Raw genomic sequence first — 23,119 nt, forward strand, 5'->3', positions numbered from 1 at the left:
GTCTCTGGTGTAACAATATTTATTTTGAATATATAAATTATGTATTTGAAAACTGCAAAAAACAAAAAAAAAACAAAACAAAACAAAGCCAAAAAAAACAAAAACAAAAACAAAAACAAAAACAAACAAACAAAAAATCATGGAATGAAACCATACAATCTAAACCTTGTTTGCATATCTTTATATCAAATAAGAGAAACCAGACATAACCAATCTGTCATTTATGATATCTTTTCAAATTAAAAGCAACAAGTATATAATACATAAGTACCTGTTATTATAAATAATATTAGCTTATGCAATTAGTAAATACTATAGTATTGCAAAACATATATTATACAAAGCATAGAATTTTAGTCAGTTATCTTTAAAAAATGAAAAAAAAATCTAAATAAAGAAGAAAATGACAATGTGTTCACTAATCAGCCGTTATAAACCGAGAAGTTATTTACATTAAAAATTTGTTAGAATACTTCCTAATCTTTTTACACATGGTACCAAGATAAAATGGGTAAAAACAAGCACGCAGCACTAAAACATATAACCTGAAACATCTCCATATTTCATTTCCTTATGTACAATACTTCTAATCATATTTTATTACCTATATACTGGCATGATTTGTCAATGTTAAAGTTTAAATTTTTGCACAGAAAAACATATCTTCAGTCTCAAACTGTTTATAATGCTAGTAAGAAATCATGGTGAGATGACGAGGTTCACCAGCCTTTAAAAATACAAGGATCAAATGTTTACCAAACAGAAAAGTATCAGAAAGTTACTCCAAAATCTTTTCGAATTCAATATAACACAGATTCATCAAATAATTACAAAGCATCCTCAGTATATATTCAGTTTTCATGAACTAATTGTTGAATCTTGGCCGAAAAGTATGGAGATAACGAACAGTATTCAAGCTCAAAGTCCATTTAAACAATACAAATCGGAAGCAGAGCTAAAACGGACCTCCAATAACATCAGAGGTGGATCAGGTACCATGGAGGAGTGAACATCCCCATCGTATATAAAAAAGAATCTTTATCATTTTTTGCTGTGAACGCATACAAAAATTGTTCAAAAAGCGACCCTAAAGAGAAATACAGTATAGGAAGACAAATTATTAATCTTATTAAGAACTAAGAGGCTTTAATCTGATGAGTAAGAAATTATGTCTAAATACCACAAAGAACATATTAAATCAAAAGGACAAATCATGTGTTCTTCATGTTATTATTATAAAAATTCTCAGCTTGGCTTAGAGCCAAAGATAGGGGTACCCTTTATATTAACTTGTCATTTTATTTCAAATCTATAAATATGTCATTTATATTTGTTTGAAATTAAAAAAAAAAACAACAAAAAATCAGATATTCAGAGTAATGTCGGAAACATGTAAATGAAATAAAAGGGAAAAATAAATGTTTGCGCATGCGACATGATTAATATTTCTACATAAATAGAATGCCTCACTTCCAGTCAGAATAAAAAAATTTGTGGTTTAGTTCACTTATGTTATCATGATGGGATACAAATTTTTATTGATTTTCATGTTCTATGGTAAGGACTTTGAAGGTTTTTATCACATCATTCCCAAGTCATATACTTGGGTATAGTTTCTGGAAATCTTTCATTTAAACTTTGTTTCTTTTTAATTTTACGGTTCTGTCAGAGAAATAAATAAGATATAATTTATGTCTCTAATTTTGTTATGGCAATCTGCTCCAAAAATATATATAATTCAATGGAATTTTCAATTGTACTTGTATTCATTTATTGAACAGAGATGTTGGATTTAAAAAAAAAAAAACTCTTGTAACTTTAGTAAAACATCTCTGTTGGGGGAAAGTTCCATAGACAGTTAAATTCTATTCTGACATCAAAAATTTTTTTTTTCCATATACAATGTTGATTGTCTGTATTTTTAGAGTTTGGCTGCGTCTCTGCAGGATGTCCCAATCACTGGATACGATATGGAAAGTACTGCTATCTGTTTGTCACTCGATATCCTATGGAATGGATTGATGCAATGGTAACCAACTTCCATATTATTTCTCAAAAAAAAAAGAAGAATAGTTATAATTGTTATATGAGGTAACTTTTCGTTTTTAAAAACAATCATTGTAAACTACTTTTGTGAAAAATCGGGTTTTATGTAGATTTCACTCATTTAATTTTAAGACATTTTGCAAGACCTACGGGGCAATATTGGCAGAGGTAAAATCGTCATCAGTAAACACCTTTCTTAGGCATGAAGCGAGACGCCTAACAGGTTTGTAGGTTTCTCCTTTATGCAACATAGATATAGCAATTCGGGGGCATCGAAAGTACATATTTCTATGTATTCTGTAAACCTTTTGTCTGTCCATGACTTTAAGACAGTTTGAAGCAATGATTCAACTGTTTTTGGTTGTTTGTAATTTTTTCTTTTTAATGTTCTGGTTTTATAACTCACCTGACCTGAAAGCTCAAATGGGCTTTTCTGATCACATTTTGTCCGGCGTCCGTCTGTCTGTCCTTCCGTCCGTCTTTTTCACATTTTCGACATCTTCTCAAGAACCATCTGACCAATTTAAAAAAAAAACTTGCCACAAAGGATCCTCGGGTGAAGGGGATTCAAATTTGTTCAAATGAAGAACCACACCATCTTACAATAAGAGATAATGAAGAATTAGTGAAAATTTGGTGGCATCTTTTTAAAATATTCAAGAACCACTGGGTAAGGAAAGTTTAAACTTGTGAAACCTTCATTACATAGTATAAATTCATATTTGTCTGCAGGGGTATGGTGTGGCTACAATGAGAATCAATGTTTTACATAAAAATATATAGGAAAAATCTTTATAAATCTTCTTCTCAAGAACAACAAAGACATGATATGTCATATTCATACGGAAGCATCCTCAGATAGTGTAGATTCAGATTTGTTCAAATCATGATCCCCGGGGGTAGGGTGGGGATACATTGGGGTATCAAAGTTTGACATAAGAATAAATAGGGAAAATCTTTAGAAAAATCTTTAAAAATCTTCTGAAGAACAGAACAGCCATAATTAGTCATATTGATATGGAAGCATTCTCAAGTAGTGTAGATTAAGGTTTGCTCAAATCATGACCCCTTAATAGGCTTAGCCTATTAATAATGGGGCAACAAAGTGTTACATAAAGATGTATAGTAAGATCGTTGTAAATCCTCTTCTGAAGAACAACAAAGCCAAGATTATTCATATTGTTATGGAGGCATCCTCAGAAAGTGTAGATTCAACTTTGTTCAAATCATGAGCCCAGGTGTATGGTGAAGCCACTTCTTTAAAATTCCTCTCCTCAAGAAAAGCAAGGCCATGATTAGTCATATGAATATGGAAGCATCCTAAGATGATTTAAATTCAAGTTTGTTTTAATCATGACACTTGATTGTAGTGTGGGGTCACAGAAGGGATTCAAACTTTTCGATGAGAATATGTTTTACTGATGAAGAACGACAGGGTCATATTGACTCATGTGAGCGTTTTGGTACATTGATATCTTGTTCTTTTTTAATTGATAAAAGGAGTTAATTTTCAAATTACAGGAATTTTTTGGCTCGGTGGTTCTGATATGTTTATTGAAAGATCATGGAAGTGGATGAGCAGCAACACCAGGTTTTATTATTCTACCTGGGGACATGGAGAACCCAATGATTCTGGTGGTGAGCATTGCGTGCAATTGCATAGTAGTTTTAACTATGCTTGGAATGATGCAAAATGTCAAAACAGATTTAATTTTATTTGTCAAAAAGCTGCATAAGTTCAGTATCAAAATATCCAGTGAAGATATTGGCTATGAAAACAGACATGGGTAATGCGAATTACACAGCAATACATATGACACTTATGGAATAAAAATCAATTTACTGTACCATTACATCGTTATATTCTGCTAGTACCTACCCAATCAAAAATGTGACATGTTTCAAAAGGTAAAGGAGGAATTCTTCCAAAATTCTATCATTGTAAATATTTCCAGTGTTATTATGTCTAATTATCAAATATATTGGTACTTTACGAGGGTTGTCTCAGAAAATCGTGAACTTTTTGAATATTTTAAAAACTATTCGACCCAAATAAATTATTTTTTGCACCTTATTGGGAAATGACATTTTTGCTATTTTGACAAAATATTTTAATGATATAATGTCATATGCATGTAAAAATAGCATTTAAAGGTGTCAAATATCGGTATTCGGCGCATGACATTTTTTTGCGTTTTAGAAATAGCATTGTCAGTGAAGTTTTCTTTATTACTAGACTATACGGAAATATAATGTGAAAAAAATTAACTCCATAAAAACTCTATGATCTGGAGTACTCATGTATAAAAATTTACAAATGGCAAAAATATGACGTTAGATGCCAAAACACTTTTACTAAGATATTGTCAAAAATGGAGACGTCGGGCGATAATGCGGAGCACCAAATTATCAAGCAGTACTTTTGAGCGGGATATGACTCCTGTCCAAATGGGAAAAGAGATGTAAACGATAGAACGACACAAATTTATATCTTGGACACAGATTTATACCTAGTTCAACAGGTTCGAGGATGGCTTGACTGGTTCTTCGATGGAAGAAGCGTTTGTTAGACCAACAAACTGAAAAGTCAAAAGCTGGACGTCGACGTCATACGTGGCGACAGCCGTTTAAATATGCGAGCAGTGAGGTAAACTTATGACCGGGGTTGGGAAATTGTCTATTAAAAGAATTAATTTTGCGATCTTTTGGAAACGCTAATATCTGAGGTGGATAACTTGGTAACTAAAAGAAAATTAAATGCAGTGTCGAATTTATGCTTCAAACGAATTTTATTAGACGCATGATTCCAAAATAAATTCACAAACGCTCGTTTACCCGAGATAAAAAAATTACTTATAGAGATATTTTATTGAAATGTTTATGCATTCAAAAAATGCTGATTATGGTGTTTGTCAATTTTTAACTTTATAGCATTAGTGAAACAAAAGATATTGAAAATGTTCGCGTTTTTCTGGGATAACCCTCGTATTTATTCCTTTTTTTTTAATTGTAGAATACTTTGTACATTTTCTTGTTTTATCCTTGACTAAATACAAAAGCTAAATCTACTATAACTACATCTCTTAATATTCTTCCCTATTCGTCATATATGCATATAATATCTGTAGTTTGAATTTATATAATAAATTATGGATAGCTAAGGTAGTTTGATTGTTTTTCCTTTATTTGATAGAAAGACCTGTCAACGATTCTGTGAATGTTGGATTTCACTTCCTTTGCGTAATATGATGTCTATTCAATGATGCATATATTCTATAAATTTACCCAACACTTATAGTATATTTAAAATAACTAATTTTAATCGAAGGACTCAGTCTGCATATTTCTAGCAATTAATATGTCGTGCTATTTTCTCTCAAACAGATGTTCTAATGCTAGCTTTAAAATATATTCAGAAAGTAATTTCGACTTTCTGGTAAATAATCTCTATGATATCAATTGTCATTGAACTAGCAAAAACCTGGAAGAGGGTGAAAATAACAAACGTTAGTTATGTTTACTTCGATCTATCTGATCACCTTTGTTATCCACATACATGCACGTATATATATTAAAAAAGATCAAAGCTTGTCAAGAAAGGAAATGGGTTATTTAGAGTTTAACAAAACTCGTCCTATAGTAATATTGATTAAGTTTTAACCATATTAAAAAAGAAAACAATTCAAAGCAAATCAAACATCATATTTACACGCATCATTGCAAACATTTATTAGATAAAGAGGTTTGTATTTAGCTAATTAAATTGCACTTCGAGATCTCTGTATGTTATAATAGTAAACTCACAGTAATATAAGACTACATGTACGTGAACAAATTGTTTCTTTTGACTCAGTTGCAAAGACGAAAGAGTTCGAAAGAATAGAAAAAAGGATTCTTAGATTTTTTTTAAAATTTGAATTTAAAACATTTTATTTGTCGTCTGATGCTTTTAATGACAAGCTAATTCAGAGAATTTTTGTCCCCCGCTTAAGGAAAAAAAGAAGAGCGTGCGCAGATCTAGGGGAAGGGGTTGCAGAGTTATTAAATGTATATACTGAAGCAAATAAAAAATGCCAATATGGATGCTTATTCATTGAAATGTGTACAGTAGATTCTTTTTATATAAAATATTTATCACACTGTAATAATGATTTTAAGAGAAGGTTTGTACATGTACATGCCAGACGTCATAATTTCTTCATTTCATATGCTAAACACTATCATTTAGTAAATCGAAAAAAACATTTCAAGAAAAAAAACGGGATCGTCCGGGATTTGCATCCGGCATCTCTTACATTCAATGCGAGAATCATACCCTTGGACCAACGAGGCGCTTGAAATCGAATGTAAACAGTTCACACATACATGTACATGTATATATTCACGTTCGTTGTCAAAATTTTACACAACACATGGTGTCTAATTTAGCCTTTACTAAACAGTTCTAATAGATGTAAATAGAATATAAAGTCCACCGACAACCTTTATTACATGTATATAGTCATAACTCCACATGCTCCTGTGCTAAAAATAGAGCCACGCGACTTTTAATACAAACGGGGAATAACTCTAAAACTTTGAAGGTGATCGATGCCAACAAATTTCCAATTGACCAAAATAATAATAATTATTTAGTTTTACAATAATAATAAACGGGGCGAGACACTTTGAGATGGGCAGGCGGGGCCATTATTAAGGGAGTTATGGTATAAAATTTCATTGCAAAATCTCAAAGGCTTCTCTAGATATCGGAAACGAAAGTGTTACACGCAGACCGGCAGATTGAGAATGTATGAATTTATTACCTTGGCCTTTGACCTCAAAATCAATAGGATCTTCCTTAACAGGTCGAGGAATCTACCTTATATGGATATTGTTGTCATTGCGCACAGAGGTACTTACAGCAAACAATCGTCCAATCCAATGAATGAGCCGAAAAGCATGATGGTCTACTACATGTTTATATTTTACAACAAACACGTGGGTCAGACAAATTTAGGACGCGATTTCAAATGACTACGGGAAAGTCAAATAATAATTATTTTTAATATTTTTGTGAAAAATACGAAGAATAGGTACTAATTAAGATTTCCCATGCTCACATTAACAAACAAAGTTAATTTTCCGTGTTAAATAGTACGTTGAAATACCGCTCACAAAGTCTTCACAAGTAAATAAAAAATCCAGTTTTTATAACTTGATATTCGTAAATTTGCCATGCTACTGGTGTTACATGTATTCGTTATTGCTTTATTATTTGTTTACTAGAAATTTATAATGCATTTATTTAAAAAAAACAGTAATATTTATTGCTACATGCACGGCATTTATTTTACACAGTAATTCTCATGAATTACACATTAATTCTCATGTACATTGATCATACAACGTGTATTGAGTAGGATATATATCGTAGTGAACAATGACAATACGTAGGTACACCTCAGAGTTGATTGTTTTGGGCCAGTGAATAGTCAGTGAAATTCATATTCACTGATAGTACAGCACGGGAAAAGCTGCCAGGCAATTGTCAACAAAAAAGACCTGGACAATGGAGTATAGAAAACCCTAATTTTACTGTTGTAAAACATTTGTATGTACATGTGAGCATGGAATTCGTAGATAATGATGTACATATTGTATTAACGTAGATAATGATGTACATATTGTATTAAGTGTGTAAAATGCTTGGATTAATGCATCATGTCTTTCCGACAGCGATTCGAAAAACTGGCCTTTTCGAAAGGTACCTATAGTATTTTTTGTAGTAACCCATAATGCAACTCATTTAGCCGATTGGTCGGTTTGTCAGTCACGTTGGTGCCTCATTTAGTATGTAAATTTATTCGGACGTCACAGAAAATAGTTTCCTCGACCTGCTTTAAGCCAAAGGGAGTTGTGGTATAAACTTTCATTCGTACAGATTTTTTCAAGAACTCTTGAGTATGTGTAATGAGTTACTTCCATTAGACTCTTTTATTATTCGTAAAGGTAGAGACTGATTGACTGTTTCTAGAATGTAATTTACTTTATTGGAAACAGGATTGCTAAAGAAAAACATTGACATGGATATGTTCTTAATTTTTGACAGAGCGCCTCCTTCACAAGACCTAGAAACTAATCTCAGCATTTGTCACATCTTTCCCCTTCCCACCATATAGCTGTATTTTAAGTACAATGTCCAACAAAGCCACCACTGCTTTTCTTTAATTTCTTGTCGTAGAGACGAGTCTATAATCTACACGTTGAAGGATTTGTTTTAATAAATCTCTGTAACATACGCTTTATTGGTTTTCACTGCGTACTAGACAGGGGAGATAACTCTCAATCACAGTTTTTCTCTCTCCGGATAACCGTGGACTTGCCAATGTCCTTAATTACTGTGCCATAGCTGATAGACGATATTCTAAATATTTTTTATCTTAATATCTTTAATACGCATGCTTGAATAAATCATATTAATCCTGTGATATGTACACTGTACATGTATGCTCTGCCAACTACCTCCCAGTCAATTTTTTTAAGTTAACATATTTGAATGATTATATAGAAATTAGTTAATTTTCAAAAAAAATTAACTATTTGGGTAAACAAAGAGAGACAGGTCTTTAATTTCTTTTATTTGGTAAAACTTGTGAAATTGATGTTAATTTTCATAAAACATTACCTATTTGGGTAAACAAAAAGAGACAGGTCTTTAATTTCTTTAATTTGGTAAAACTTGTGTTTTTCGCTATAGAAATCAACGGAAAGCGGAAATTTATTTTCAACCCCCCCCCCCCCTTTCCCAAATTCATAAGAAGATTTTGTTGTTTCACCGGGGAGGGGGTGGGGGTGTTTACAGACTTAACACACTCTTTTATGACCAATTTCAAATGATATAACAAATAAAGAAATGTCAATCTGATATGTTGAATTTTACATAAGTTAAACGTACGGAGAGATTTAAGAGTCAATCCATTTCCGTGCGTATCTGAAAATTTGGTTATGTTATAAAGCCTGATTCCAATTGATAAATTTTATACTCCTTTATAAAAGGAACTGTAAATAAGAGCAAACCACGTATTGACACTGGTTTTTAAAATAATTAGTCCATTACTAATATTTTCTTTGCATTCAAACTATACAATAGACTAATGTCCCCTCTGTAATAACGCCTGTGACCTTTTTTTTTTTTTAATTAATTGTCAATGGATTTCTGTTGCATAAGTTGCCTCCCCCCCCCCCTCCCCCGCACTGAACTTGCTTCCTTGCCTAAGATCAACTTTTTTTACATAGAGTAAAATGCCCCGCATTATGATTTTTCATTAGTATTTCTGGTATAAATGCATATACCAATAAATGCTACCCAAAATCCTACTGAAAGCCCCCCCCCCTTTTTCTGACATTAGATGTATATAATATAAATGTTTATTCTCTTTAAAAAAAAATATTGAATTAGTTGCCTAAATGCAGAAATATGTTAGAATTAGATGTTTTGAAATACCCCTTCCTCCAATTTATTTCTTCCTCGCCCGGTCACCGTTTAAAAATTCCTGAATCCGCCAATTTTTGCTATTATTGTAATAGTCTTGCTACCAAAGGATTTATTCAATCATGCGTATTAAAGATATTAAGATAACAAAACAGGAAATCTCATACAGTGGCAGTTGGCAGTAAGCAGTGAGCAGTTGGCAGTATATGGGTAATAGATATTAAATACAGCGTTTTACATAGGAATACATAGAAAAAAAACAATACTTTAAAATTCTTCAGCTCAAGAACAGCAAAGCTATGATTAGTAATATATTAATATGGAAACATCCCGAGGTTAGGTTAATTTAAGATCCAACCCCACCCGTTAAACTTTATGATACTGAACTTGTTTCTGCCTTTTCCTAGCCATGTGAACGATGTGGCCAATATGGGTCTCTCTCTCTCTCTCTCTCTCTCTCTCTCTCTCTCTCTCTCTCTCTCTCTCTCTCTCTCTCTCTCTCTCTCTCTCTTTTAATATACATTTTACAAGTTCTCAAGGATATTACAGATGTATGATAAAAAAAACTGCGGATATAAAAAAGTATATATTTTTTATACGGGTCCTCAGTTTGTCTGTCGGCCTGTGTTTTAGAAATCGGGATCGAAATACGTGAATTATTTATTTACATCCGGGCAGTTTGTATCCAAAGCAATACACAACATTCTTCCGGCGACAAGTTTTGGTGCATATTTTTTCAGGGAGTAAACTTGATAACATCCCCAAAATGAGTCGAGGAACAAATAGCATATTAAGTGAAATAGAATGGGATGAAGGTTTAAGTATGCCTGTGGCAAATGCCGAGAACAAGGCGCTCGAAGATCAGGTAATGCATGGATACCCACACCTATTTACAAAAACAAATAAAAAAAATGGTGTTTGTAAAATTGGAAAAGAAAACCTGGAAAAAATTATTTATCTTGAATTTAAAAAATAAAAATGTTATTATTGGTATTTAATTATTTTATTATTTTTGGTTCTTAACTTATTGATTCCTATAACAATGCACATGCATTCACATTTCATGACATGGGGTGCATATATAATGCTTCCTACCTTAATTTTCAAACCAGGAAATTAACTACCAGTCAAATATTCATTATTCTACTGAAATTATACTTTATTTTCTTTTACCGTGTGTAGGATAAAATATCCCAGGATGGTACTATTCATTAAAGCATTGTAAAGAAAAAACAAAATTCAGCATTTCTGTTTGCCAACTATTGGCCTTAAGTTCCATAAATATTTTAAATGGTCTAATTCAAGAAGAGTCACTAAATTTCATAAGTTTGCCATTTTAAAAAAAATCATTTCATCTACACCTTATTTCAAGAAGTTTGAATTTTTGAATAATGACAAAAGACCAATCCTGACACTATAATTTGTAATTGAGAAACATTATTCAGAGTATATTGATTGTATATCTGATCTGCATGTGTTCATATATTTTTTACCTTAACTTGTAGATACAAGATAAGCAAAAGAAGGTAGTAAGTGCTACAAATGAATTGGAAGAGTTTGATGACCGTATACATGCCATGTCTGAACATCTCAAAAATGTTCGACAGGAACTCCAACACACACAGGTTTGTGTCTCATGATATTAATCATTTTATATTTACTTCATACATCATTTAAAACATATGTATATTATGATGTACATACAGATAATTTCATATAATTTTATGATAAGAAAGATGCACTATAATTGTCAATAATTCAGTACATTGTATTTTTCTTTTTCTTTTGAACTACAGGGTCTCACAAGTGCACGTAAAAAAGAAATTGAAACAGAGAATCACATGTTGATGATAGCTGAGCGAGAAGAAGGTCGTTTGAAGCAGGAAGTCAGGAAACTAGAAAAAGAACTAGAAGAATTAAAGGAGAAAAAGAATGTATTTGAGGTACAGTATTTCAATGAAGTTTTATTGAAGTGGTCAACTTAAGAAATCCCCCAACCCACCCAAATACAATAAAAATTTCTTCATGATATCTAGATGTACATAACAATTGTTTTCACTTTGCATTGCATTACTCACATGTAATCTCAGTTTTTTAAATTTTTGTTTTTGTTTTTTTTTGCTTGTTTGTTTTTACATGAAATTGCATACTTGAATCACCATATATTTATCCTTTTCTTCCAGAACAATATTTTCAAGCAAACCCAGAAGTTGGAGGAGATGAAATCACAGATGAACTGGGACCAGCAGGCTCTGGAGGCTTGGTTAGAGGAATCTGCCAGAAAAGACGAGGATTCTATGACCATTCAGAAGTACACACGACAAGATGAAAGCAAAATCAAGGTTAGTATCAATAAATTTGGATTATTAATTTGCTTCCATTGTATTTATATTATTATCACAAGTGGATAACACCCAATAACTTGTGAGGAGGTACAAATAAAGTTGAACTTCAGTATCTCGAACGCCGATATCTCGAATACCATGGATATGTCGAAGTGATTTGGAAGTCCCATCCACTTATTCTTTAAGTATTTTACCCTCGATATCTCGAATCCTTGGATATCTCGAATTTTTTTCTCAGTCTCATCGAGTTCAAGATAACAAGGTTTGACAGTATCTACGTGTTTTATAATTTAATGTTAAGAAGTAATGAACATCTCTGGTATAAATTCATACTTGACATGATTGATGATTTTTGAATTGATGAATCATTTAGGAATTATCCCTAAGAATGGAGAGGCTGACTGATGAATCCAAACAGAAGAAGCATGTCCTTGAACATGAGACTACAGAAACTTTAACAGCTCAGATTGAATTGGACAAAACTGCAGAGGATTTCAGAAAAGCACATCAAGAGCGTCAAAATTTGATTGAGCAGTGGGAACATACCATTGAACAAATGCAGCGTCGTGACAAAGAAATGGATCTCCTTGCAGCGGTTTGTTTAATTCATTTTTGTTTGATGTTATATTCAAGTGATAAAAATATCTAATATTTTTAACTTCTTACAAATGTTGTAGGTTTAAGTCACTGATTAATAGGATTGAAGTCTTACTTTTCTGATACATGTATTAATGTACTTCTACTTTCCACAAATTTAAATATTGCACATGGAGAAAAGAAAATTTCTTGGGTTGCGGTTTGCTGTATATGTGTATCTGTAGCTCACTGATCTAAAAATACTGAGATGGACAACCAAGTCATCCATTCCATTTTTTGCAAGTGAACTTAGACCTGCATCTTGTTTGGACCTTGAAAATTGATAACAGAAGTATGTTTAAATTGTTACCAAAATCTACATTTTTTTTAAATTCACTTTTAAAATTCTGTAGAAATTGGCAAGAGTAAAAGCGGAAGTAAGAAAGAGAGAAGAAAGTATAAAAGAAAAACAGCAGTTCTTAGACAATGAAATAGAGAACAATAAAGAACAAGAGAAGAAGATCTCCCTGGCAGAGAGACTGTCAGCAAAGTTCAGAATCGATTATCAGGAGGCAGAGACTCAGAGGGTTCAGTTCCAGGATGAGGTAATGGTGGTTTTCATGCCCAGTTAAACATTTATTAAAACAAATGATTAAGCTTCCTATCTGATGTAAAAATATAAAGATATTTAGTGTTCACATGAATGTCCATGTCAAAGAAATTTTTTAGAGTATTTGTACTTAAAAATTTAAGAATGATACTTTATTTTTCAATTTAACAAATTTCTTAAATTATATATCAGTTGGATGCACTGAAACGTACTGTTGATCGCACTGCCACTGACCTAGAAGTCACAAGGTCACAAGTCTCTCAGCTGAAAAAGGATGTCCAAGAAAAAACTAACAAGTAATTAGAGATTACATGTATTTTATATCATTTTTAATATTATATATTGTATATACTTTAACGCTTGATTTATATGAATTTAATGTAATTATTTTTGCATTCAGAAATATGCTAAAAATTTTAAAACTTTTTCTAGACTTCAGATGGCAAAAGATTTGAGAGAAACATTAGTAGAAAAGTTAAAAATAGCAACAGAATCCACACTGAGTGCAGAGGAACGAGCAGCTCGCATGGATGAAATGTTGGAGGAAGAAGAAAAAGTTCAGAAAGAGTATGATCAGAAACTGAAGGCACTTAGAGATCTTCAGTTCCGTAAAACCCAGGAACTTCACGAATGTAAAGTATCGGAGAGAAACACAGAAGCTGAAATCCAGGTTAATTAAAGAGTAGTTAGTTAGACTGAGTTTATGTGTACCATCCCTATGAAGTTTTCTCTTACAATTGTTTTGTATTTTCTTTAAAGAACAGAAAGATGATTTTTTTCCCCCAGAAAATTTTCTGTAATAAAAGTTCTTACATAATTTCAGGGAAGTCAAGCTGCTATTCGTAATCTAAACAGCAAAATATCCAAAGTGGACACAGATGCCCTCAAACAGCAGGAAATTATATACAACCAGGTACATTTTTGTTGCAAATGAAGAAACTTTACAAAAGGTTAACATGATTAACAAGTTGTATGAGTAGGATTGTGGTACAGTTCATAAATCACTTGATCTTAATATAAATTGCTGGAAAGTCATGTGTTTTGTTGATATGTGAATTCTTTTTAAAAGAAAAATTATAAACACAAAGTATTTTATAAAGTGTGGCTGAGTTGAAAATTTTTATAACATTTTGCTGCTTTTTTTTCAGGACTTTGCAGTTCAACAGTTGGAAAGAAGGATCAACAGAATGCAAGGAGAAAGAAGCAATGAGGAAAAGGTTGCCCTGGAGGCCAAAATTAAGGACCTGAATGATGATTTAGAACAGAGAAATAACACACACACACTACTGACACTGCAGCTCAAAAGACTCCAGGTTTGTTTATTTGAAAATTTTCATATTCTGCTTTATTACCTAATTAGTATGGTAGAAGCATTAGTATTTTTTTTAATGTCAAAGATTCTTTAGAGTCAGTTGTAATGAAGTATAAGATTTGAAAAATAAATGACTTCAGTACATACAGTATTATAAGTAGTCTTTTCTTAAATTTAATTGTAAATGAACACACTTATATCAAGAAGAGAAAAAAAAACATTGCAGTTAATTCCATGGTCTGATATTTTCAGGATGACATTCGTCGTGTGAAGAGAGATCTGGAGAAGTCTGGAGCTGAGAAATGTGACCTGACGAGTAAGATAGAGGAAATAAATCTGTACAATGACAGCTCTGAGAAAGAACTGAGGAAAATCATCAAAAACAAACAGGTCTGTTCTCAAAGTCCAAAATTTAAAATAAGAAAAGATTTTTGTATTCTAAAATAAGAAGTTCATAGGCAAGAAAGGATTCAAAAATTTTTTTTTCTTGCAGGACATGATGGTAGATCAGAATATCCTTAAACTCGAAATCAAGAGACTAAGAGAAATGCTGAATTCCAAGGCAGATGAAGTTTTTAATCTGGAGAAGAGAAGACTACAACTGGAGACGGTAATATCACTTTATGTTTGAAAACAAAGAGATGATACATTTTCTTGTTAGAATTTTTCTAAATTTTCAAAATATGCTTTCAATAAAATTGTAATGATGAGTATGCACAACCAAATATAATTCAAAGCTGATGGATGGGTTGAATACATTGTATTTTTTAATGGCTGAAGATTTAAGAATCTGAATTGTATGTAATTGAGCTTGTTTCTAAAGGCCATGAAAGAAAGGCGCCAGGAGATAAGTATTCATAAGGAGATGTTGGATGCACAGTACCGCGCAGCTGCAGCCGAAAGGCAGCAGATCAGTGCTGAATTACACGAACGAATCTCAAAGATTGAAAAATTAAGAAGCAGGTCTGTTTTCTATTGTATTTGGAAGAAGGCTGTTTTAAAGCTAGCTTTGCTAGTTAAAAGGGAAACCATAAGTTGATTTTCTTACTTGTAGTCTGGTTTTGCAGAAGAATGTCATTTGGCTATGAATAATAGTTCTCCATCAAATTTAGTCAAAACTACACAAGGTTCCCTTTCTAATGCCCACAGCTAGCATCAGGCAGCCATCTTATTTGATATTTTGGTTAAAATTGTTTATCATAATTTCCATCAGGCTATGAAAGAGAGACGACAAGAAATATTTATCCATAAAGAGATGCTAGAGGCTCAGCATCGTTCTGCGAACACAGAACGTCAACAAATAAGTGCTGAACTGCAAGAAAGAATTGCTAAGATTGATAAATTAAGGAAGAGGTTTGTCAGAGAATGGCTTAAATCCTAGCATAGCTGCATGTGTCAATCTCTCTGAAACTTCACTCAACCTTTAGTAAATCTTCTTGAACCCAAAATTCCACTCTAAACTATAACATACTAGTAAACTGTGTACATCAGCAATTTCAATTTTTTACTAAGCATTTCTCAACTTATTTCTCTCACCCATTCCTCTTTCCTTTTACAAATGGTAGTTGAGATTAAACTTTATACTTCTGTATGGGATTTTGCAAAATAGACTTGCATGACTAAAATCCCTGTATTTTTATAACATGGAAACATCCTGTATTTTGTGTATTGAATTGCATGTCATCTCTGTTGATTCCCTCTCTCTTTCTGTAAATATGTATGTATATCAGACTGCTAACTTATTTCTGTCTTAGTCTAGTAAAACTTATGTGAATGTATTTAGACTTTCAAAATACTTCTTGTACATGCACTAACATCTACAACTTTTAGTTCTGTAATTCTGTTGTTTCAAAAGTTTTAAATTTGGTATCTATTTCAGTAGTTCTTATTTAACTTAATTAGCTTTGTTAAGATTTAAATGAGCTATATATTATCTTCATGATTATTTAAGTTATGTAAGACAATCAACAAAGTCAGGAGATGGAGATGGAGGACAGTATCAGAATTTCGTACATGTACACTTAAGTATTTGGTTTTTATGAAAGACGTACAGATATGCAATAAATAACCTGAGAAATGATCATTCAATGCTTGCCTTATCCAGATATGAAATCCTGATGGTTTCCATGGCACCACCAGAGGGAGAGGAGGAAAGATCTCAAGCCTATTATGTCATCAAGGTAAAGTATTTAGTCTCAAGTGTAGTTTTTGTGGTTTATTCCACAGACACTTTACGTTACATATTTTTCTTATTTAAAAAAATAGAACCCAATTTCTGAAAACTTTGATTTAGGTATGCCTATGAGGTTATATTTCTTTTAAATATGGTAAGAAAAATATGTAATGTCAACTGCCTGTGATTTATTCATTCATAAAGCTCTTGTTGAAATTTTAATTCATTTCTAACAACATGCAGTATATTTGTTAGCAAATTATCATAGTTCATTGTCAATTGGTATTTCTTGATTCTGAATATTTGATTGGGTAGGAAATTGTTTGAATATGGATATTATTGGGATCTGGATATTGAGTGGAAGCATGTTCACATAGATATTGTTAGAATTATTATGTGTATGGATCTGAATATGGTATACATCCAGATACTTTTTTATATGAATATTATATGGATCTGGATGTTGTATTTAGGCTGCCCAAGAGAAGGAAGAGCTGCAGCGACAGGGAGATGATCTGGATGCTAAGATCAGAAAGGCAGAAAAAGAAATCAGAGCCCTGGAAAACACACTTAAACTGATGAACAATCGCAATGAGACTTATAGGAAGAGCTTCAATAAAGTCACTGAATCCAGTAAATAGTTTCTATGTAGTGTAAAATCATGAAGTCTGTTTTATAATGTGTTGGAAAATTTTCACCCTGATGCTTATTTTAAATGTCTATCTTTCTCTATCATTTATTAAGTCATTGTAAAATTTTCTCATCTGTTTTGTTTACATTTGACAGATGTGTAAATTATGCAAATAGGTTTTGTATTTTTCAAATCTTTCAATATAGAAATGTATAATTTCCTTTCAATTACTTAATAATTACATGTAAGATATTGCAGTATTTATACTGTATGAGACATGTGTGATATATTTTTGGATGTTGTAGGTGATGAAATGGAGGAGAAGGCACAGCTGGAGGAACAGATGAGGGCAGTGATGGACAAGTTTAAATACAAGAGACGTCAGATCCGCGAATTACAAGAGGACTTACAGACAATGAGTAACACGCTGGACAACCTCAACAGGGATGAACAGGCATATGAAGAAATGATTGAGGAGAAAGAGGTAAGAAGTAATTCAAAAAATGACCCCTTATTAAAGGAAAAAATGTTTAAATTAAAGAGATACAGTTCAACATAGTATGCATGGCTCAGGAGCATAGAACTTAAGATATTAGAAAAAAAAAATATTAAGTATTTTTTACTTATTTTAACAGAACAAGAGGTTGCAATTGAACAAAGAGCTTGATGACCAGAGATCTAAGCTGGAAAGAGTTGCCAAGCAGGTAAATATTCTAGAATTCTGTTTCTTACACAGGTAGGATGGGAGGTAATTCAAATAGAGTATGTTAGAGCATCTTTGTTTAGACGTGACAGTGAATGATTTTTTGTTTCTATTACACATTTCAGAATTCAAAGTATGCCAGAGAACTAAGATCAGCCAAGAAATCAAAAGGAGAGACAAATGAGGAGGTTTGTGTTTAATTATTCAGCAAAATAGAGTTCTTCTCATTTAAACGAAAAAATTTCTATATTTTCACATGTTAGATCTAAGTTTTGTATTATTGGTTTTGTTTTGAATGTTCTTTCAAAATTTCTTTCTACAGAAAGATTTTGATGTCCGTGAATTGCGAGAATTTAATAGACAGGCAATGCAACAGATAGGAGATGTCATACAAAAGCACCCTGACATAAGTGAAGCAGTCAACATGTATTTCTCCCAGGTTTGATTTTTTGGTCAAACTTATCAAATACAGTACATGTAGAGATCATTTTTGTAGCCATTGCATGGATGTTTAATGAATTACTGGTAAATGCATCATCTTTGACCTAGTTTAGCATGTGATTTGGTATAATGTTCCAGGGGACATAATGACAGAAATTGAAAATCAACGTTAGAAAAATGATTTCTGATTTTTTGTATATATAGGCCAACCTACCTCCCCCGACCCCCAGTGGCCGTCAGCCAGGAAGTGCCCGTAGTAGTCTAGGGTCAGTCCGCAGTAGCTCCAGCATCAAATCTCCACCTAGTGGTAGTGGACGACCTACACCTGTACAGATCGGAGCAGACTTTGGAGGTAGACATGAATTTAGAAATCTTCTACAATAGTTATTGGAGTTCTTTTAGCATTAAAAACTTCATGGGAAAAAAAACAACTTTGAGAATTTCTAGCATCAAGTATGTTATAAAATGGTTTATCATGTTTTTAGGGGGAAAGTAGTGGAATAAAACCTTATTTTCATTTCTGTGCAATGATAGTACATGAGGATTATGAATATGCATCAGTTAGATTTTTTTCTGATTATTTTTTAGCGGTTCGCTCCCCTGCTAGTTCACGCAGTTCCAGTTCCATGGGAAGTGTGAGGAGTTCCGGAAGCCGAGCCGGGACGGGTCGACGATAAAGAACACTGTCGTCCTTATAACAAAAGTCCGTCCTGGAGAGTGACTGTGATATTAATAAACTAAATGGAAATAATTATAAATACTTTATAACTGAATGATTTCACGGATAATGGAAAGAAAACGTATGAAAGTTGGAGAGGTAGAGAGAACAAAAGATTTCCTGTTTTTACTGTATTTTTCTGTCGTAAGTTTGCAGGTAAACTAATTCACAATAAATCTGTACATACATGTTTTTATTTTATATGTTTTACAGAAGTAAATTGTTTCATTTATTACGATTTTCTTAATCAGAATATATTCAGGTTAAATTGAAGAATAATATACGTTTGGAATCCATGCATCAATTAAATAAGCAGAACCTGACGCAAGCTTCAGACGGCCTTGTTAATATTAACCAAGATAAAACTGTGACTCTGATGAGTTTTGGGCAGTTTCTAATAGAAAAAAAAATACTAGACACAAAAATCAATGCTTTTAAATGCCGCCAGACTTTTGTGAGAATAAAACACAAAATCCAATTAGAAAGTGATTAGGGGGACTGACAGTTTTGTGGAATTCATGGACCTTTTTTAACGGAGGGTTTTCAAATGTTGATCCAGATTATGCGATAAAGTCCTAACAAAACCCATCGCCGAGAGCACACTAGCAGGCCAATTTTACACTGGCATGAATGGCGAAAGGTGTTAGACTCGAATTCTGCTGCTCTTATTGACATGTCCTGTTCACATATTTGGAGGAAACATTCAATATAAGTCAGATTATCTCGAAAGAATTCGTTCAAGCATAGATTTAAACCTCTCCTCTATGCATCCAGTATTTATACATGTACTTCTCTGTATGCGTTGCGTGCTGGTGTTTAAATAAAATATTTGATTTTGATGTCTTTATCACTTCACAATGGTTTGGACAAAGAATTTGTAAAGGAATACCTTTCATGAACCCAAGAAACAGAAGCGACCGAACATTAACGGACTAATACTTACAAGTGCTGGGTTTCCTCTTAATTTAGCCAGGTGAGTTTGACATGTTTAAAAGTATTTTTAAATTCTATTAGGCAAGAAGACCAAAATATTTTTCACACCTTATTTTAGTAGCAGAGGAAAGAACACCAACGAAACAAGCGTTGATATATTCATGTTAAAAAGAAGGGTAATGGAGATTAAATTTCCATATCAAGACGGGAAATGCTGAAATAATCAGAAATAACTCCATCGGTATTTGTACAGGCAATGAATTTGAAATATAAAGTGTACCAGACATTATAACTTGTGCACGCACGTGTTGAAGAAGTATTGGCGAAATGAAATAAGTCAATATTGAGTCGAATTTTTAAAGAATTAAAAAAAATAGCTAAAGTAAATTACATGGCGTTTTGTTGAAAATATTTTGTTTGGAGGAGGAAGTTGTACACTAAAATCCTACAGGTACACGTCATATTAGTTAGAAGTGCATGAAAAAAAAATTACATAATTATATGTACGTTAACGTTATGTATGCATTTTCTTTTCATTTACCATTAAGATATTTTTGAGTTCCAAGAAGCAAACATTATTTGCAGTCAATGATAATGTCTGTCATCTATACAATATATTTCTGATAGTCTACAAAGATTGAACATATATTTAAACTCCCAACAAAAATGAATCTGTAAAATGTCTACAGGTGAAGGATAAAAATGAACATATTCTCTCAAAATGAATTTCTTACTTGCAAGCACTGAAAATTCTCGCTACCAAAGTGTTTTCGGTCCACTTCGCTCTCCTCACTGGAGCGAAAACTCTTTCTACAGCCGATTGTCTAATAGAAGAGAGAATCCCCCCTCCCCCTCCCCTCTCCAAAGAAATACATTTGAGTATGTTTTATTTTTTCAAAATATTTTTTGAGTCTGATTTTTTGGAGTGGGTGATAGAACCCCCCACCCCACCCCTTCTCATGAGAAATGGAAAAATTCCTAGACTCACCCTTGATTTTATTCACTCAATTACAGATATGCGTCCTAAATGTATACACGTTGTTATTTACCGAGGCATTGAAAAATATTTCACTGAAATACATGTAAAGACGACAGCAATCTCACAGTCACACATATTGTCATGTGGCTAATTTGGAGCACGGAGCACGTACTGGTCGATGGAATCCATTATTAAATTTTTATTTCAGAAAACCTAACTTTTCTGGAGACCGCTAAATCCCATCTTTCTTTAAAATGTGTTTTTTTTTAATTTAAGAAAATCTAAATTCATTAGTGGATCAAAAACAACCATGGATAATTAAGTAATTGTGCTAATCATTTATTCTATTCGTTAACAAAAGCCCCCCCCCCCCCACCCCACCCCGCGTTGGCGCGTTTTTTGTGTGTCACATTTATCTGTATTTTGTGTTTTTCCATACTGAATACACGGATAACTTATCATGAAATGGAAATGTCTATTTACTTCTTATCATTGTTCTTTATTATAACAATAATTAATTAACCCTATAGGAAAAATAAAGTTTTGATTTGACACTTCAGTTATTAGTTACAGTGTTTATAATATTCAAAGCAAAATACAGTTCTCGAGATCCCGATTTACCGGTATTAAAACACAAAATGTCAAGTCCATAGTATAGATCTCTCTCGATCTCTCTCTCTCTCTCTCTCTCGATCTCTCTCTGCATTCTTATTCACGATATAGTCTTTCTGTCGTTTTTGTTTTCTTTAATAGAACAGGAAGTGCATGTATTCGCATAAAAATGACAATTCCATTTTCTTGCTTAAGGTCAGACGATACGTTCCTTAAAAATATATACATGTAATTTTTCCCAAGAATTCGTCATTGAAGTATTTTTACTTAAAGAAGTTTCCATATACAAAATTGAGGTACCTTACCAGGCATTTGTGCAAGATGTAGGAGTATGATATTTCTTATATAATCCTTATGGGTAATCTTTCGAATTGCTTATGTCACATTTTTGGCGTAGTTATGTTTTCAAACATATCAAAAACAATTTAGAAATCATTAGAAATTAAAAATTATGAATAGTTTTTTTAAATAATACATGTACCTAGAAATATAAAACATATATTGGAGGAAAGTGTCATCTGACCTTAAGTGAACACGATTCAGTTGTGTAAGATAGATGATTCCAACCGTCGTTTTTATATATAACCCAGGTAATGAGGTACATGTATAAACTTAAGTATTTGTTGTTTTGGTTGCGTTTTGTGCAGAATTTATGGAAGATTACAGTCGTGGGATACACTCATGGGAGAAGGATGTAAATTTGATTTCGTGACATACGTACGATCAATGTTGTTTGAAATCGGAACCAAACGCTCTTGTATTGTCATCATTTGGTTTTGCATAAGAAATTCTGTATTTTGTTTGTTCTACGTGTTGATTACAATAACCAAACAACGAAATTGCTCTTTGACATGAACGTAACATGACAAGGTGACAAAGGGTTAAATGGCGACACAATTGAGTGGGTTTTAAAGATGACCGGAATCGATAAAAACGAAATACCATCACCTCTGACGGTAAACTTATCTGACAGAATGAAATATAATATATTCGAAAGATTCGTATCAATATTTGTAATCAAGATGGGTAAACTGTTAGCTCGGAAATTAAACACAATGATTTCTCCCTATTTAGAACTGCAGGTCATTAGCATATTAATTAATTAACACAGTATGGAAACGTTAATAAAGAAATTTCTTCTCTTTTATTTACAATACCAGGTATATGTAAACACTTTATATAGACATGCTCCCAGAATCAGTAAAAGTTAATAAGCAGAGTAATTAACGGTAAATACTACAAAAAATCATGCGCACAAATGCAAACATACATGTAAATGAACTTATTTAATAACATCCTGCAAGGCAACGCAATTGTCAATAGAGACCAAAGCCCATTATCAATAAGGCAGATAAAATAAAACTTATGAAAAATTTAAAGTTAGTGTTCTGATTAAGTTTACCTGCATCCCATCATCGCTATAGTAAGAAGTGAGAAAGTACATGTATATGTGTTGAAATAACTATTTCATAAAAAGAGTTATGAAATATTGCTACTTTATTATTAATTCATAATACATAATATGTCGGAGGATGAAAATGCAATTAAAGGGAGACAACCCAGACA

General features: G+C 32.5%; 2 protein-coding genes across 3 annotated transcripts; both read left to right on the forward strand.

The window, feature by feature from the left end:
- The first annotated feature begins 507 nt into the window (after positions 1–507).
- Positions 508–3,897, forward strand: LOC133181162 (ladderlectin-like). The gene is made up of 4 exons (XM_061315702.1): positions 508–511; positions 1,926–2,029; positions 2,179–2,269; positions 3,568–3,897. The coding sequence occupies exons 1-4, from the start codon at positions 508–510 to the stop codon at positions 3,780–3,782; spliced, it is 414 nt and encodes a 137-aa protein (XP_061171686.1). The 3' UTR covers positions 3,783–3,897.
- A 6,305-nt stretch (positions 3,898–10,202) lies between these two features.
- LOC133180963 (coiled-coil domain-containing protein 39-like) lies at positions 10,203–19,261 on the forward strand. 2 transcript variants are annotated; one of them, XM_061315440.1, is made up of 21 exons: positions 10,203–10,385; positions 11,026–11,145; positions 11,317–11,463; positions 11,704–11,862; positions 12,239–12,460; positions 12,855–13,046; positions 13,244–13,347; positions 13,484–13,721; positions 13,875–13,964; positions 14,200–14,364; positions 14,616–14,753; positions 14,857–14,973; positions 15,187–15,326; positions 16,468–16,543; positions 17,010–17,169; positions 17,473–17,651; positions 17,803–17,871; positions 17,996–18,058; positions 18,193–18,309; positions 18,516–18,663; positions 18,900–19,261. In XM_061315440.1, exons 1-21 carry the CDS (start codon positions 10,287–10,289, stop codon positions 18,986–18,988), a joined length of 2,832 nt encoding a protein of 943 aa, XP_061171424.1. In that variant the 5' UTR covers positions 10,203–10,286; the 3' UTR covers positions 18,989–19,261. The 2 variants fall into 2 exon arrangements, with proteins under 2 accessions (XP_061171424.1, XP_061171423.1); XM_061315439.1 differs by lacking the exon at positions 15,187–15,326 and adding an exon at positions 15,577–15,716.
- The last annotated feature ends 3,858 nt before the right edge of the window (positions 19,262–23,119 follow it).

This window comes from Saccostrea echinata, unplaced genomic scaffold (genome assembly GCF_033153115.1).
Source record: "Saccostrea echinata isolate AGI-Se365-2 ecotype Australia unplaced genomic scaffold, CSIRO_AGI_Sech_v1 ptg000008l, whole genome shotgun sequence".
Taxonomy (NCBI): Eukaryota; Metazoa; Mollusca; class Bivalvia; order Ostreida; family Ostreidae; genus Saccostrea; species Saccostrea echinata.